The sequence below is a fragment of the Phodopus roborovskii genome, unplaced genomic scaffold (assembly GCF_943737965.1).
Source record: "Phodopus roborovskii unplaced genomic scaffold, PHOROB, whole genome shotgun sequence".
Lineage (NCBI taxonomy): Eukaryota > Metazoa > Chordata > Mammalia > Rodentia > Cricetidae > Phodopus > Phodopus roborovskii.
This window is the reverse complement of record NW_026126448.1, coordinates 18,411,472-18,427,927: the sequence shown is the minus strand read 5'-3', so window position 1 is coordinate 18,427,927 and position 16,456 is coordinate 18,411,472. Positions and strand designations below refer to the sequence as shown.

The 16,456-nt window shown below is 49.8% G+C and overlaps 1 protein-coding gene across 2 annotated transcripts in view; it reads right to left on the bottom strand.

Annotated features, from left to right (window-relative positions):
• Nkain1 (sodium/potassium transporting ATPase interacting 1) overlaps window positions 1-5,998 on the bottom strand; it is a 37,086-nt gene extending 31,088 nt beyond the window's left edge. For both annotated transcript variants that reach the window (XM_051188933.1, XM_051188934.1), the window contains exon 1: window positions 5,660-5,998. In XM_051188933.1, coding sequence (XP_051044890.1) covers window positions 5,660-5,713 — 54 coding nt within the window. In that variant the 5' untranslated portion in view covers window positions 5,714-5,998. The remainder of the gene's footprint in view (window positions 1-5,659) is intronic.
• Between the last annotated feature and the right edge of the window lie 10,458 nt (window positions 5,999-16,456).

Sequence of the window (16,456 nt, the reverse complement as noted above, 5' to 3'; positions counted from 1 at the left end):
TGGGGCTGAATGAACTATCCAAATAGCATCTAACTGGGGGAGAGTTTCCCCAGCCAGGTTCATGCCTGACACGTCAGGGCATCACTATACCATGTCCCCAGACTGCCATGCAGCAGAAATGCTGCTTTATTCCATAGGTGACAGGGCGGCAGCAACGCCTGCCTGATGAAGTTATGCTTTTGCCTAGAGCCATTCACTGTACCACTCACCCCCTGCGGCCTCAGTCTGTTCATCTGCTCAAGGCAGTAGATCTCCCAGCTTTATTCTGTCCACACGGAACTGAAGAACAGAAGTGAACGTGACAATTTCACACCCCTAACTCGGAAGCCAGCCCTAGGACCTCAAGCCCCAGGTGAAGAGTCAGCGCCTTAAAATGAGCCACAGGCTTGCAGCTGCGGCTGCTGTGGAGTACAGGCCCCCAGAGCCGCCTCCCTCCAGCCTCCCCATCACTATCGCTAATAACGACATCCATCAGCTTGACCATGTTTCACGCCATTACTCTCGGCTCAGCTGGAAGCCGAGTTATTTCCCCTCACTCACCCCCCACCACCTTCCAGAAAGCAAAGAGCTTTCCAGAAAAGGGAGGGGGTATGATTCCGATATGTTTTCTGGGTACCTACTATGTGCCTGGCTAAGAAAGCCTTTCTATCATTCTGTGAGGTAGGGACGAGACATAGAATAGGGGCTCCATCAGTCCAAGGTCACACAGAGTTGGGACTGGAACCACCACAGCAGGAAACCCTTGCCAGCTCATAGTGGGGGCACCATACACGAACGAGACCATTAATACCTCATGTGAGATGAGGAAACTGAAAACTGGAACTGTATGATCTCATGACCTTTATCAAGGGGCAGAAAAGAGCTGGCATTCAGGTACTGTCTGTCACCAACTAGCTTGGTGACCTTGGGCAAAGCTCCTCACCCCTGGGCACCTCAATTTCCTCATCTGAAAAAGGGGATAATAAAATCATCTATCCCAGAGTGTGGAATTAAGATAATGGGAAGGGTTGAGGCAGGAAAATGGCTAACGTTTATTGATCGTTTAACATGTACCAGGCACTCTGCCAAGCACTTTACATATGTAAGCTCATTTGGTTAAATGAGGTAATGCATACAAAGTGCTTAGCACAGGCCCCCAGAAACGGGAATGATAATGATGATGATGAAGAAACCAATGACGAGTCCCTGGGGCAAACATCCCTGGTTCATCCCCTTACCGGAAGAACAGAGTGGCCATGCGAGCTTGGGAAGGAGGTGAGAAGGGAGAGGAAATATGCAAATGAGTAAAAATCAGGGAGTGAACTGAATTAATAACGTCAACATGTTTCAGTAATTAGAACCCAGGAAACCAAAGGGCCAGAGAGTTCTGAGAACAGAGGGAAATACAGAACCCCCACACCCACCCAAATGTCCTCTCAGATCCCAGTCAAGCAGAGCCGGGACCCCAAGAACCAGACTTGAAGTTCTCCATACTTCATGGGTGGGGAAAAGAACAAAACAGGTGAAACAGATGCCCAAACATGCAGGATGTCGAGGGCAGAGCAGGGCTAGAACCCAGTCCTGTCCCTCAGCTCAGGGTCCCAGTATCTGCCACTTCCTGCAAAAGAAGGGCACAAGGCCCCCAAAATGCTTTCACTACAACTCCGGGGAGGCAGCCCCTATAATAACCCTAAGAATCAGGAACTTGGGGACCGGGAGACAGCTCAGTCAATACAGTGCTTGACACACAAGCAAGCGTAAGGGCCTGTTTAACCCCCAGCACCCACATAAAAAAGCCAGGTGCAGCTTGTGTGTGAGGCAAAGACCAGAGGATCTCTGGTGTTTTTAGCCTGCCAGGTTAGCAAATCAGCGAAATCAGAGTGAATGGGAGGCCCTGCAAGGTACAAAAGGCGGAAGGGGCTGAGGGAAACACTGATCCCAATAACTGGCCTTCATATTTCATGTGCATGGGCACTCCTGTGAACACACACCCTCAGGAACTGTTTATGCAAGGCAGACAGCAAAGCTGAGTTTGGAGAAGGGGAAGTAGTGCTTGGTGGCCCAGGCCTGTAATCCCAGCACTCTGGAGGCTAGGGCAGGTGGATGACCACAAGTTCTAGGCCAGCCAGGGTTACATATTTCGTTCCATGACAGCCTGGCCACAGTATGAACTCTGTCTTAAAAACAACAAGCCATGGCAGGCGGTGTCAGTGCTCACCTTTAATTCTAGCACTTGGGAGGCAGAGGCAGGCGAATATGAGGCGAGCCTGTCCAGGAGGGTCAGGGCTACACAGAAAAATCCTGTCTCAAAATTAAAAACAAAACAAAAGAAAAAACCCACCAAAACCAAAACAACAACAGCCAAGCAAGATGGCTGAGAGGGTAAAGGCACTTGCTGCTAAGCCTGATAAACTGAGTTTGATCACTGGGACCCCACACAGTAGAAGGAGAGAACCAATTCCTGCAAGTTGTCCTCTGACCTCCACGTACATGCTGTGGCATCTGCACACACATACATTACATAAATCAATCAAACAAACAAAAAAAAAAAAAAAACAAAAAACAAAAACAAAAAAAAAAAAAAACAAGAAAGAGAGAGACGGAGATACTCATCTAAGATCACATAGCCATAAAGTGACAGAGAGATCCTAGAACCCAGATGACTTTGTTCAAAGTCCCAAGCCTCAATTACTACCCTGCACCTGTCCACCTCAAAGGCATAGTCCCAATCTGCTTCCTCTAATGCTCTGTCCCCTTGTGACCTGCCCCTTTACCCAAAACAGCTCCACCCAGAGAAGGGTCTGCAACCACCAGCTTGCTTCCTTACAATGCCTCAGCCCCAGTGGAAAAAGAGAAGGATCTTTCTTTTCTTATGTTTTCAGCTGAAAACTAGCTAACTGCCTCTTTAATCTCTCAGTCCTTTGGATGAGAAAGCTGAGCCTCCTTCTCCCCTCAGGCTGGCACATTCACCATCCTGAGAGCATATTCTGGAAGCTGCCAGGCTGCAGGGGCTCTAGGGGGTTAGTGAGTGACAGCTGGAGGGGTCCTCTCTGTAATGAGCTCAGATAGAGCAACAGAGCCAAGAGACCAATTTTCAAGCCCCCCCCCCAACACCCAGCACTTCCAAAATTGTCTCATGTAGCCTGCACAAGCTGCCCGAGCCACCCAGGCAGGGCGTAGGAGAAGTGGAATCCCACCCAGGTCCTGCTGAAGCCATCTCTGTTTTGGTGAAAGAATGGGCATTCCCTTGGCTGGGAAAGCTTGGAGGCTGGGAGACCCCCTGTACCACTTCTGCTTCCCAAGATGGGTGAACACCTCTCTAGGAACCCCAGTATACCAAGGCCAGAGCTACTTATTATGCTGTAGCTAAGGCAACAGAGGAGGCTGGTCCCAGGCCTGGATCCCAGTTCCTGGATCCCTTTGAGCAAGTTTCGTCACTGCGTGACAATGAAGGTTAAATGAGTTAACTCAGGGAAAATCACTCATAAGAGCAGCTGCCACCAGTGAGTTAGCAACAGTACTCTAGAATGAGCATGGGACAAACTGCTTACAGGTCCACCTATGGGAGGACATCAGGCACAGAGGGAGAAAACTTGCTCTGCTTCCCACTCTCTGAGCACTTACTTATTCACTTCATAATTTATTATGCACATCATTTCTTAAATTAAAAAAAAAATGTAGCTGGACAGTGGTGGTGATCACTTTTAATCCCAGCACTTGGGAGGCAGAGGCAGGTGGATCCCTGAGTTCAAGGCCAGCTTGGTCTACATAATGAGTTCCAGGATAGTCAGAACTATATAGTGAGACCCTGTCTTGAAAAGAACAAAACAAACAAACAAAAATACAGTTTAAAATTTAAGGTAGCCATCCTGCAATCCCATCACTCCGGAGGGCTGAGCTGGAAGATTACTGAGAGTTCAAGTCCAGCCTAGACTGCTGAGTTAGAACATGTCTCAAACAAACAAGCAAACAAAAACAGAATGGGATCCTTAGGGCTAGACATGGCACAACAGTTAAGCACATTGCTCTAGCAGAGGACCTGAGCTTGGTTCTCAACATTCACCACCAGTAACCCCAGCTCCAGGGGCCCCGATATGGCCTCTTCATGACACCTCAAGCACCTGCACACACAGGCAGACACAGACACACACAATTTAAAAATTAATAAATCTTTTTTAAAAATTTTAAAGGAATCCTCTGAAAAGTTTGAAGATTTCTTTGCATTTTATGTTCTTCAAAATAGATACAGGAGAATATTTCTGCTGTGAGCCCAGATTTGCCAAATAACCGATTCTTGATTTAATTTACAAATATTAATGACGTGTCAAGCACCGTCCAGCTGCTGTGGTCTTAACAAGAACAAAAATGGGCTCTTTCTGCCCTTTTGGAGTTTTCATCCTACCTGGTGGTGATTAACCCCCTCTACTATCTTTGAGAATGAACACTTGACAGACCTGGTGGCCTTGTGAGGGGAAGTCACTAGGACACTAATCTTAGGGGAGAAGAGGATAATGCTGTGGATGGCAGGCTTGTGGCTGGTTGCTCAAAAGGAAATCGAGATAACAGGGGCCACCTACACACCCCACTCAGATGCTCTCCATCATCTTCTGTACCTGTGGGGGGGCACAGCAGGTGGCACATGCAGGCCAGAAAGCAGACCCAAATGCTGGGACCCACAGGAGTGAGGCTGAGGCACTCCCCCAACCCCGACCCGAGTGCTGTCTGCAGTTCCTATCCAACACTGCCTAGAGGAGAAGTACAGCCCATAGGTGTTGGACCCCAGCTCCAAGGGAAGCAGCAGATTCTGTGTCTCCTCCATCACTTTCCTGTGACAGGCCAGGACTTCAGCTACTCTTAACCTCCAGATTCACTCTGCTGCACCCCCCACCCCACCCCGCCCCAGTCAAAGACCTCATTTCCTCAAACTGGGGCCAACACAGAGCCCCCAGATGATCTGATTCCTCCCAGGACACCTAAGTGTCCCCATCCAATGGGATCAGGGAACTGACCCCACCCCGCTGCTGATGGAACAGATGGCTCCGGGGATGCTGGGGGACCCAGTGGCCAGATCAAAGCCACAGAGTGGGTCCCGTGCATGCCGGGTCAGGTTGGCTCAAGATACATCAATTCCTGGTGACCCTCCTCAAGGAGGTAGCTCTCCATCTCAGGCCACCCAGTTAGGAGGGTTCTGAGAGGCAGAAAAGAAGCACAAAGGACTGCTGAGGGTTCTTAAGAATCTCAGGTCCCACCATACAATCAGGAAGCAGAAATGGCCAGAAATCTGAAAACATTCCAGAGACACACAGGGACAGAAAGAGACTTTGTGAGAGACACTCATAGGGGCGGAGCCCAGAGGACTGAGGTACCCACGGAGCCAGCGCTTTGGGAGGGAACATGTGGTCAAGGACCTCGTTGAGTGCACAGACCAGCCTCGGACACACCCCCAGACCCAAGGGAGTCACAGTTCCGGGGCGCAGCCCCAGCGGGAGCCCACGCGCACAGTGAGAGCGGACGCGTGCAGCCCGGGCGCGCCGGACCGTGCGCGCGAGCGCGGGGCTCAGGCGAGGAGCGCACACAAAGGGACAAGCCGGCCCGCGCGGGGCAGGCTCCGCCCGGCCACCCCGCACCCCGGGTGGCGCCCACGCGCGGCCGCGACCCCACCCCGCCCGGCGTGGCTCACCAGCTGCAGGCAGCAGAAGGCGACCAGCGTGCAGCGCCCGCTGCACTTGCCCATGGCTCCTCCTCGCGCCGCGCGGGGCCGCGTCGTTCCGATGGCGCCCCGGGGCGGCGGGGCCGGCGACTAGGGCCGGATCCCCAGAGCCGCAGCCGGCCGCCCGCGCCCCGAGTGCATGGTGCGCCCGGTCCGCGCGGGCTCCGCCGCGCCTCCTTTGTCTGCGGCCGGCCGTCGGCACACCTCCCGCCCGCGGCGCCGGCCAGCGCGTATAGCGGCCCCCGCAGGCACCGAGCGCGGCGCGGTGCAGTACTGCCCAGCTGGGGCAGCCGCCCGGGCGATCGGCGGCTGCCGCTTCCCGGCCCACCACGTGGCTCGGCCGCCTCCCGGGAGAGAGGCGAGGGAGGGGCGGAAGAACGAGGGGGGCGGGGAGGGGAGGGGCGTGGAGCGAAGTGGAAGAGTGCGGGTCCTGCGGGCTCTGGGTCGCAACAGACTGCTGTTCTCTGGCTGTGTCACCTTGGGCAGATCACATTACTTCTCTGGATTACATCCCCCGCCCCAGGAGGGGCCTCACGAGCAAAGTAGGAAAAAGTCCCTTGCAGGCAGTGAACTAAGCGATAGCCATTAGCCTGGCCTGCTGAGGGAGCTGGAGCCACCCTGCCAGAGAGCCCTGGGGTTCCAACTTTGTCCTCTGTTTCCATTTGTGTTCATAGCACAGCTTGCCAGCCCTTCTGGGTTCCCAGCCACATTTTCTTGTTTCCTTCTCCGTCTGCTGTATGCCGGGTTTCTGGAAAGCAGAGGTAAACTTTAGTTCCTGAGTCTTCATAGCTCAGGGACTGGATGGGTCCCCAGACTGGCTTTTAGGAGATCCTTCTGCCTCAGCCTCCCAGATCCTGGGATTACATGTGTGAGCCACTATGCCCAGCTAATTGGTATGTTTTAAAACACGCAAGACAAGCATCCATAAAGTCCTAGAGTTGATCCTAGCACAGTCCACAATGACAGAACAAAAGGTAGGTCTTGCAGGTTGTTTCCAGAGGCAACATCATCGCACATGCTCAGAGCACCCACACTCACACACCCACCCACACACCCACACACCCACACTTACAAGAAGCAACTGGGATAATAGTGGGGCCTTTTCTCAGCCATTGTTAGGGAATGACAGCTGTGCCCAGCCTGTCTCCCTGACTAGACAGGCTTCCTGGAGTCTGTGAAGTCCCCCAAATGATACACTTTGTGTGGGCACTAGCTCCCAGCTTTTATCAAAGTCCCCAGAGATCCCCGATTCCCACAAAAGAAGAGTCAATCCCCAGGTGTACTGGCCCCCATGGGATCCCCTGCAGCCTTCCCAGTGAGCCCCGTGCCAGTTCCCACCCCCATGCCGACAGTGTGCTCAGATAGTCCTATGGATGGCTAGTCAACTCTCACCGATCCAAGCAGTGTCTCCTCAAGGCAACAGGGTTCTGCTCGGCCCTGACGAGCACTGCCAGGCTCTTGAATGTCTGTATGCCACAGGCCCAAGGCCTGACCAACTCACTCTATGTCTGCACTAAACCCTGTCCCTGGTCACTTATTTCCCACCCTGCCCCCACTGACTCTCTGGCCCCTCCCTGCTTTTAGGGTCACTCTTTTTTACTTATTTATGTTGTGCATCTGCGTTTGGATACATGCGTGTTGGAGCTCCCTCATGGCTCTCAAATGTCAGCTTATGGGAGTTAGGTTCCCTCGCGTGGGTCCCAGAGATTAAACTCAGATCTTTGTACTCAGTGACAAGTGTCCTTTACCCACAGCCATCTCTCAGGCCCAAGACTGTTGCACTTGTAGTGCAGTGAGCTCCATTCATCTTCAGCATCTCAGCCAGGACCTCACTCCTTGACCCTCAGTCACCCAGGGTAGTCCCCTGTCCGGCTCATCTCAGCCTTCTATGCTTCCACGATAGCTCGTTCTAGAACTCTTTTTGCTTTTGTTTGTTTCTTTTTTTTTTCCAGTTCTTTCTTTTTTTGACTCATTTAGTTTTATTTTATATGCATTGGTGTTCTACCTGCAGGTACATCTGCATGAGAGTGTATCTTGGAGTTACAGTGTTGAGCTGCATGTGGGTGCCCTTAACCCCTGAGCCATCTCTCCAGCCCCAGCTTTTGTTTCTTGAAGCAGACTGTGAGTCTTGCAAGGACACTGTGTTGGTGATTTACCTTGATCTCCCCAGGCCTTGGATTGGGGCAGGACTCTTTAGATGTGAGGGGACTGAGGTAAGCATACCTGTTGTACCTGGTGTCTTAGTTTGGGTTACTATTTTTAAAATGAAACATGATGACCAAAAGCAAGTTGGTGAGGAAAAGGTTCATTTAGTTTATGCTTCTGCATCTGTAGTCCTGAAGGAAGTCAGGACAGGAACTCAAACAGGACAGGAACCTGGATGCAGGAGCTGATGCAGAGGCCATGGAAAGGAGCTGCTTTCTGGCTTGCTCTCCATGGCTTGCTCAGCCTACTTTCTTATAGAACCCAGGACCACCAATCCAGGGATGGAACCACCCACCATGGCTGGGCCCTCCCCCTCAATCACCAATTAAGAAAATACTCTATAGGCCTACAGCCTGATAGCCTGATTTTTTTTTTATTTTTTTTTATTTATTTATTTTTTGAGACAGGGTTTCTCTGTGTAGTTTTGGAGCCTGTCCTGGAACTAACTCCGTAGACCAGGCTGGCCTCAAACTCAGAGACCCGCCTGCCTCTGCCTCCTGAGTACTGAGATTAAATGCCCAGCCACCTACAGCCTGATCTTATGGCAGCATTTCCTCAATTGGGGTTCCTCTTTGTCAGATGACACTAGCCTGTGTCAAGTTAACATAAAATTAGCCAGCACCTGGGTCTCTGTCCAGTCCTGTGTCCCAGGGGTCCCTCTTCATTCTGGAGACTGAGGTTCTCAGAAAGAGGCAAAAAAACTGAACAAGCAGAGGCAGTTATTTCTGGCAAGAGTTTCAGAGCTAGGGATGACATGGGGTAGGAGTGGGGCTTTCGATCAGTACCATGAGGGATGACTAACAGAGGCCTAGGGAAAGCTGTGGGAAAGATGAAGTAGGATGCACAATGAAAAGGACAGCCATGACTCAGAGCCCAGCCATATTTCCTGAGTGTGAAGGCAGGATCGTGGTCAGGTCTGGAGGGAATTCTGGCAGATGTGATGGGAAAGGGGCATTGGGAAGTTTCCAGCTCTAAACCAAGGCTAGGCGGGGTCTATGGGTTTTGCCCTTTGAGGGCGAGAAACTGAAAGCCCTTGAAACACCCTTTCCTGACCCAGGTAAATGATAAGCCCGAACTCCCCTCCCCTCATGTTGGAGGGCTGAATATGCTCACTAATTATAGCTTCTGGGACATTTTCTTTCACTAACCAATTCTTCAAACCAGCTGGGTGTCTGATGATTCAACTCAGTTATGGCTTGAACTACCTGATATAACAGAGGCCCCACCAGTGAAGGCTCCCTCTCAAAGCCAGCACCCCTGCAAGAGATCAGTCCCAAACCTCTGTCTACCATTTGTCCTGCTGATGGACAAGCTATGTGGCTCCCATGTTCCCCTCCTCATGTCCCATAATTTGCTAGAGTGGCTTGCAGAACCCTGGCAGGTACTAGACTTACATTTACTGGTCTATTATAAAGGATACCAATGAATGGCTAGAGGAAAAGAGGTACCTAGGGTGGGATCCAGGGTGTCCTCAGTGTGAGCTGTTCTGTCTCCATGGGGTTCGTGTGCTCAGCATTAACTTGGAAGCTCCAAAAAGAGTTCTTTGCTCAAGGGTTTGTAGATAGCCCCATCTCCAGGACTCCTTTACTCCAGTCCTTAAGGAAGAAGAGTGGGTGGGGCTAAAGGTTCCAACCTGCTACTCATTTGACCTTGCTGATGACTGGTCCTCTTCTGAAACTACCTAGGGGATGCCCTAGCTGTAGGACAGTTCTGAGAGAAAAGAAAGGTGCTTAGTGACTATCAAAAGACACCCCTGGATACAGCCTCCTGGTACATCCCTTGTGGTGGTTTGGGTGTAATTGGCCTCCATTAGCTCATAGGGAGGGAGTGGCATTGTTAGGAGGTGGGGCTTTGTTGGAGTAGATGGGGCCTTGACGGAGGATATATGTCACTGTTGGGGTGGGCTTTGAGGTCTCATATGTGCTCAAGCCATGCCCAGTGTCTCGGTTCACTTCTTATTGCCTTCTGGTCAAGATGTGGAGTTTTCAGCTCCTTCTCCAGCACCATGTCTGCCTGTGTGCCACTGTATCCCACCATGGTGATAATGGACTCTGAAACTGTAAGCCACCCAAGTAAATGTTTTTCCTTATAAGACTTGCCATGGTCATGGTGTCTCTTCACAGCAGTAGAAACCCTAACTGAGGCACCCCTCTAGTCTTAGCTCCCCAAAGGAGGATGCAAGAGCATCACAAGTTCAGGGACAGCCTGGGTTACGTAGGCCCAGCCTTAAAATCCCCTTAATGGGGTCTAGGGTTGTAGCTCAGTTGATAAGTGATTGCTTTAGGATACATAACGCCCTGGGTTCAGTCCCTAACATCACATAAAGCAGGGTTCTGCAATGCATGCTTCTAATCCCAGCACTCTGGAGGTGGAGGCAGGAGGACCAGAGATTCAAAGGCATCATCTGCTATACAGCTGAGAGGCCAGCCTGGGGTACATGAGACCTTGTCTCAACAGGTGTGGGGGAAGCTGGTGAGCAAATGAGGCAGGGAAGGTACCTGTCTTCAAGCCTGACAACCTGTGTTTGAACCTTGGTACCCACATGGTGGGAGTGGAGAAATGACTCCTGCAAGTTGTCTTCTGACCTCACATAAGTACACACACATGCACACACAATAAAGAATAAGTACATCTTGCAGGGAGGGGGGATAACCCCGGAAAACTGAATATCTGGGCTTGGTGATACTTACTGTTTCAGCCCTTGAGAAATTGAAGCAGGAGAATTGATTGGAGTTTGGGTCCAGACTATGCTAAAAGGTGGCTTCCAATCCAGCTTGGACTACAGAGGGAGGCCCTGCATCAAATAACAAAACATAAAAATTTAAATGCAAGTAAAAGACAGTCCTGTTGTTAAAGTGTGGGTCTGACATGTACAAGGGCCTAGGTTCTATCATCGCGCAAAACAAAGATACCTCTATCATTCAAGAGGCCCCAAGGCATTAGTGGATTCTACACCAGCCACTGAAGAACAAACTCAGGCAACTTATTATATACTTCAGTAGCTGGCTCTATAGTGAGGTCTTATCTCAAAAAACAGAAAGAAAAAAAAAAAAAAAAAAAAAAAAGAGGTGGGGTAGGGTGGAGGAAGGGAGGGCTCTACAGAGATGGAAGGTCAGGGTTCTAAATGGTCTGTAGAAAGTGACCTCTCTGGGCTGTGGGTTTCCTTTCCGCGTCTCCTGCATATAATCTGTTGACAGCTGAGACAAATCTCCTCTCCCATCAGGACACATGGGCTTTCAGCTCAAGTAGGGCCTGAGGCCAGCTGAGTGGGGACATTGAGAGATGAGGTGAGGCCCTCTCCCAGCAGCCCCACACTGCTGCTGGGCCCTCATTATGCTGCGCTGAGCTTGTCCCAGGGCCAACAGCAGAGAGGAAGCAGATGGATTCAGCTCAGGCTAGGCCCTCCAGCGGGTCTCAAATGCTCTGTTGGGATTCCCGCTCCCTGCAGGCTGTCCACTTCTTGTCATTTTCCATCACCAGGTGTCTGTTCTCAGAGCCTGAGACGACCATCATAGGCTCTCAGGAAAGGCCATCTTCAAATCATAGAGTGCAGCACTGAGAAGGCTCCAGAGATGTCTCATTGAGCAGTTCTACCTGAGCACCTACATTTGAAGAGCCGGAACCCAGGCCAGGAAAGGCTAAGCAATATCTCTGCAGGGTGTGTGTGTGTGTGTGTGTGTGTGTGTGTGTGTGTAGTGTTCTGCGGTATGTGTGTGTGTGGTTTGTGGTGTATGTGGTGTGTGTGAGTGATGAATGTGTGTTGTGTGTATTGTGTGTATGTGTGGTGAATATGTGGTGTGCATGTGCTTGTATGGGGTGTATGTATGTATGGGGTGTGTGCATAATAAGAAAAATAAATAAAAATGGGCCATCATCCTCACTTTAGATGCCCTTTGTTCAGTCTAAAGTAAGAACCCTGTGTGTGTGTGTGTGTGTGTGTGTGTGTGTGTGTGTGTGTGTGTGTGTCTGTGTCTGTGTGTTTTATATATAGCCCTGGCTGATCTGGGACTCACCATGTAGACTAAGATAGCCTTGAACTCACAGAGCTCCACCAGCCTCTGCTTCCAGAGTGTAAAACTTCTTGTAATTCACTCATTGCAGCTGTGTGCTTTAAGGTGTCTTTAAAAGCTTGTGGCTTAGCTGCATGGTGATGGCACATGCCACTGGGGAGGCCAGCCTGGCTTACACAGCAAGTTCCAGGACTGCCAGATTTGTTACACAGAAAAACCAAGAATAAATAAATAAGTAAAATAAATTTTAAAAATGCCTGTGGCTTTGCAAGGCAGCCTTTGGATGTGCAGAAGCCCCAGTGTTCTGTTCCCTCCTTCCCACAATGACTGTGAGTGGACAGCCCTTAGCAAGTGCATGCTCAGTTAGGGACCTTCTGTGCAGAGCACTCCCCAGGATGAAGCCAGAGCTTCCAACTGTCTTGGAGCCCTGAGCAGCTGTCCCAGCAGTTCCAAAGCTCTTGCTTACCTGTTACTTTCCAATCCAGTGTGTTGTGTCAGCCTTGCACATGCCAGCCAAGACAGTTGCCAACCTGTGCTATTGCTTTACCCCATGATCTGGATAGACAGTCTGTACCCTTACCTCATTCCTTTGTCTGTAATCTCCACTACTGTAAGTTTCACCTCATATATCATTTCCTCAGTGAAAAACAATTTTTTAAGACAGGGTTTCTCTGTGAAACAGTCCTGACTGGTCTGGAACTCAATTTTAGATCAGGCTGGCCTTGAACTCACAAAGATCTGCCTGCCTCTGCCTTCCAAGTACTGGGATTAAAGGCATGTGACACCACCACCCAGCTGTACATGGGATTTTTAAAAATTTGAGACTGTCTCACTATGCAGCCCTGGTATTTATGCAACTTAGACTGGCTTTGAGCTCAAGACAATCCCCCTGTCCCAGCCTCCAAAGTGCTGTGACTACAGGTATGCACTAAGACACCCCGTTTTTCTTTAGGAGGTGCTAGGGATGGAACCCAAGGTCTTATGCACATAGGTTAAGCAATTGCTTAGCACTGAGCCACCCAACAGTCCTTGTGCTTGGGACTTGCCAAGTTAGGGGCCTTTTCAGGGTTATTTTACACAGGGTTTCATAGTTCACCACAGTGCTTCTTTGGCTAAGTTCCTGAATTTATGTCCAACCAGGGGCTTTGACAAATTCTGAAGGTCACACAGTGTAGGTGAGAGCCAGTGGCTTTCTTGCAAGACAATGGGTAATGGTATGTGCTCTCTCTCTCTCTCTCTCTCTCTCTCTCTCTCTCTCTCTCTCTCTGTGTGTGTGTGTGTGTGTGTGTGTGTGCATTTGGGCGTGGTCACCAGCTTTTGCTGCCCTCTGGTGTAGTTACAGGATGGCCAGCACCAGTGTTCTCAGCTTTGATTGCCCCTTGGAGTCACCTAAGGAGCTTTCCTGAGGCCCATTGACAAGATTCAGAGTTGGTTGGTCTGGAGCACAGCCTGAGTCTGGGCTTTTAAAGGTTCCCCAGGTGATTCCAGTGTACATTCAAGACAAGAAGTAGCCATTAAAATCCACACTGTGGTGACTGGAAAGGATCCAGCTAGGTTAAAAGCTAGCTATCCTTGCACTAGGTGGATGATCTTGGGTAAGTAACTTCCCTACTTTGGACCTTTTGCCCCATGGGATAAGGCTAGAGGATAGTGAAGGATAATGATGGGGCAAATAGGAGAAGCCTCTGCAGTGCACTTTGGAAGGATCAGAAAGATCAGTGCTTTCTGAACACAATGCTTCTCTAAGGTAAATCAGGGTGATGCAGGCCGGGAGGTATACTTTGGCTGAACACTTGCCTAGAATCATCTTCCCCTTAAGTTAGTTCTTTCTTTCTTTCTTTCTTCCTTCCTTCCTTCCTTCTTTCCTTCCTTCCTTCCTTTTTCTCTCTTTCTTTTTCTTTCTCTTTTTGTGATAGAGGGTTTTCATTGTGAAGCCCTGGCTGTCCTGGAACTCACTCTGTATACCAGCAGGCCTGGAACTCACAGAGATCCATCCACCTGTCTCTGCCTCCCGCCTCCCCAGTGCTGGGATTAAAGGAGTATGCCATCATGGCTTGGTCTTTAGAATTTTCACTTTTAAGAAGTTCTGAGTGTTGCTGCTGCTGCTGGCCCAGGAGGGCCCACTTTTAGAATCACAGCCCCGTGGTTATAAAATACTTGCATAGCATGTCTGATGCCCTGGCTTCAGTCATCTCCACGGAAACAAAATGAATGAATGAATATCACTGTTCTGAAGCAGGTTTTTCCTCAACAGCATCATGAATGACGTTCTAGAGCAGAAAATTCTTTGTGTATCCTTGGTCTCTGTCAACCACATACATCTTCAGAGTTTCAGAGAAAAAAAACCTGAAGCATAGTCTGGTCCAGCCCAAGACTCAGTGTAGAGCATAGGAGTTCACTCAGGGTGTGGTCAGAGAAGGTTTACTCTATGTGCAGGGTGGGTAGAGACAGCTGATGACAGCATGGGGTTTCCTTGATCCTACAGAAGGAGGCTGCCATCTTAAATTACCCCTCCCCCAACATACTTTGGCCTGGCTGTCCAGTCTCAAAATCTCTTCATTTGTTTTTGTTGCTAGGGATCAAACCCAGTGAACCCACCCAAAATCCCTCAGAAGGAACAGTCTGTTAATCCAAGTTTCTGACATCGTTTACTCTAAGGTTCAAATTCTCACAGCCCAGACTGCACAGAGATTTTTACCTCTGTTCCCCAAGACCCGTTACGAAGCATCAGACTCTGGGCCTATTGATTAGCAAATACTGGATTTTTGGTTTTGGTGCTTTGGTTTTTCAAGACAGGGTTTCTTTGTAGCCCTTGCTATATTGGAACTCACTCTGTAGATCAGGCTGCCCTCAAACTCACCGAAATCCACCTGCCTCTGCCTCCTGAGTTGGGGGTTGAAGGTGCATGCCACCACCACCCAGCTTTCAAATATTGTGGTTTTGATGGGAAGAAACACGTGACAGCTGGCAATGGACAAGTCAGCTCTTCCTGTCATCTGATTACACGGGACAAAGGATCATTGGATCTCCCTCTCTAGGGGACTCATCCCTGACATGGCCAGGGATTCTCTTCTCTCCCCTGAAAGGGTCAATTGTCTCTGTGCAATCAGGGGAAGTAGGGAAGGAAGACAGGGCCACCCTGTGCTCTCATGAACTGTTTGGAAATAACCTGTTTGAAGTGGGGTTAGGGATAGATAGAGCTGGGGCCACAGGACAGAAGTGATAGTGCTTGTGTGTGTGTGTGTGTGTGTGTGTGTGTGTGTGTGAGAGAGAGAGAGAGAGAGAGAGAGAGAGAGAGAGAGAGTGTGTGTGTGTAAAATGGCTTATAAATCTACCTCCCTCACAATTCAGCTCACAAAAAGCCACCCAGTGAAAAAGAAGTTTGCCTTTAAGTGGCCACGGTATTAAGTGCTAGAGCCTAGAAGTCACAAAGGGAAATTAACTGAAAGCCAGAGATGCCATTACTCACTCGGGAGCAATCTGTCTCTCCCAAAGTGAGGAGACAATTTGCACCCCCTGGAGATGTTTTATGCTTAAATCTTTATTCCCAGGCTAAGGCTTCTATTCTTTTCAATCCTAAGTGCTAGGGCCAGTTCCTGCTAATGACTTCTACTCAGCCCTGTAAGGGACTGGGAAGGACCAACCGAAGGGGCTGAAGGAAACACCCTCAGCCTCTGAGGCCTTCCACCCTCCATCATCACCAACTCAAGGCACTGGGAGGCCTTTGGAAGTACAGTGTCAGAGGCTGGTGACATGGCTCCGTGGGTCAAGGTGTAGCTAAGCCCGATAATTTGAGTTCAAGCCAAGGGATCCACATGGCTGGAGAGAGCCAACTCCAAGTTATTCTCTGCCCTCCACAAGTGCATGGAGGCATGTGTTCACCCCCACACATATATAAAGGTACTTGCTGGTGCAAGTCTGGTGACCCAAGTTTAATTTGAGAGACCCATGTAAAGGTGGATGGAATCAACTCCACCAAGTTATTCTCTTCACATGTGTATCATGGCACAGGCACCCACAAATACACACCATGCTCACAAACACAATGAGGAGAGTGGAAAGGTCTGGACTGAGGCACGTGGACCTGCGGTTAATAAGGGTGAAAGAGGCCTGAAGGATGGCTCTGCAGTTAAGAGCATTTGCTATTTTTTTCAGATGACATCAGTTCAGATCCCAGCACTCACATCAGGTAGCTCACGACTATTTGTGACTACAGCTCTCCAGGATCCAGTGCCCTCTTCTGGCCTTTGTAGATACTGCATGCATATGATGCATATACAGATAAGCAGACACAACATATAAAAATTAAAGTTGGGTGTACAGAAGCTATTTGTGGGCTGGAGAGATGGCTCAGTGATTAGGAGCATTAGCTGCTCTTTCAGAGGTTCCAGGTTCAATCCCAGCACCCACATGGCAGCTCACACCCATTCTTAGCTCCAGTTCCAGCAGATCCAATTCCCTTGCATAGACATATGTGCACAAAACACCAATGTACATACAATAAAAATAAATTTTAGAAAAGCTACTTGTGATTTCTGTGGAGGAATGAAGA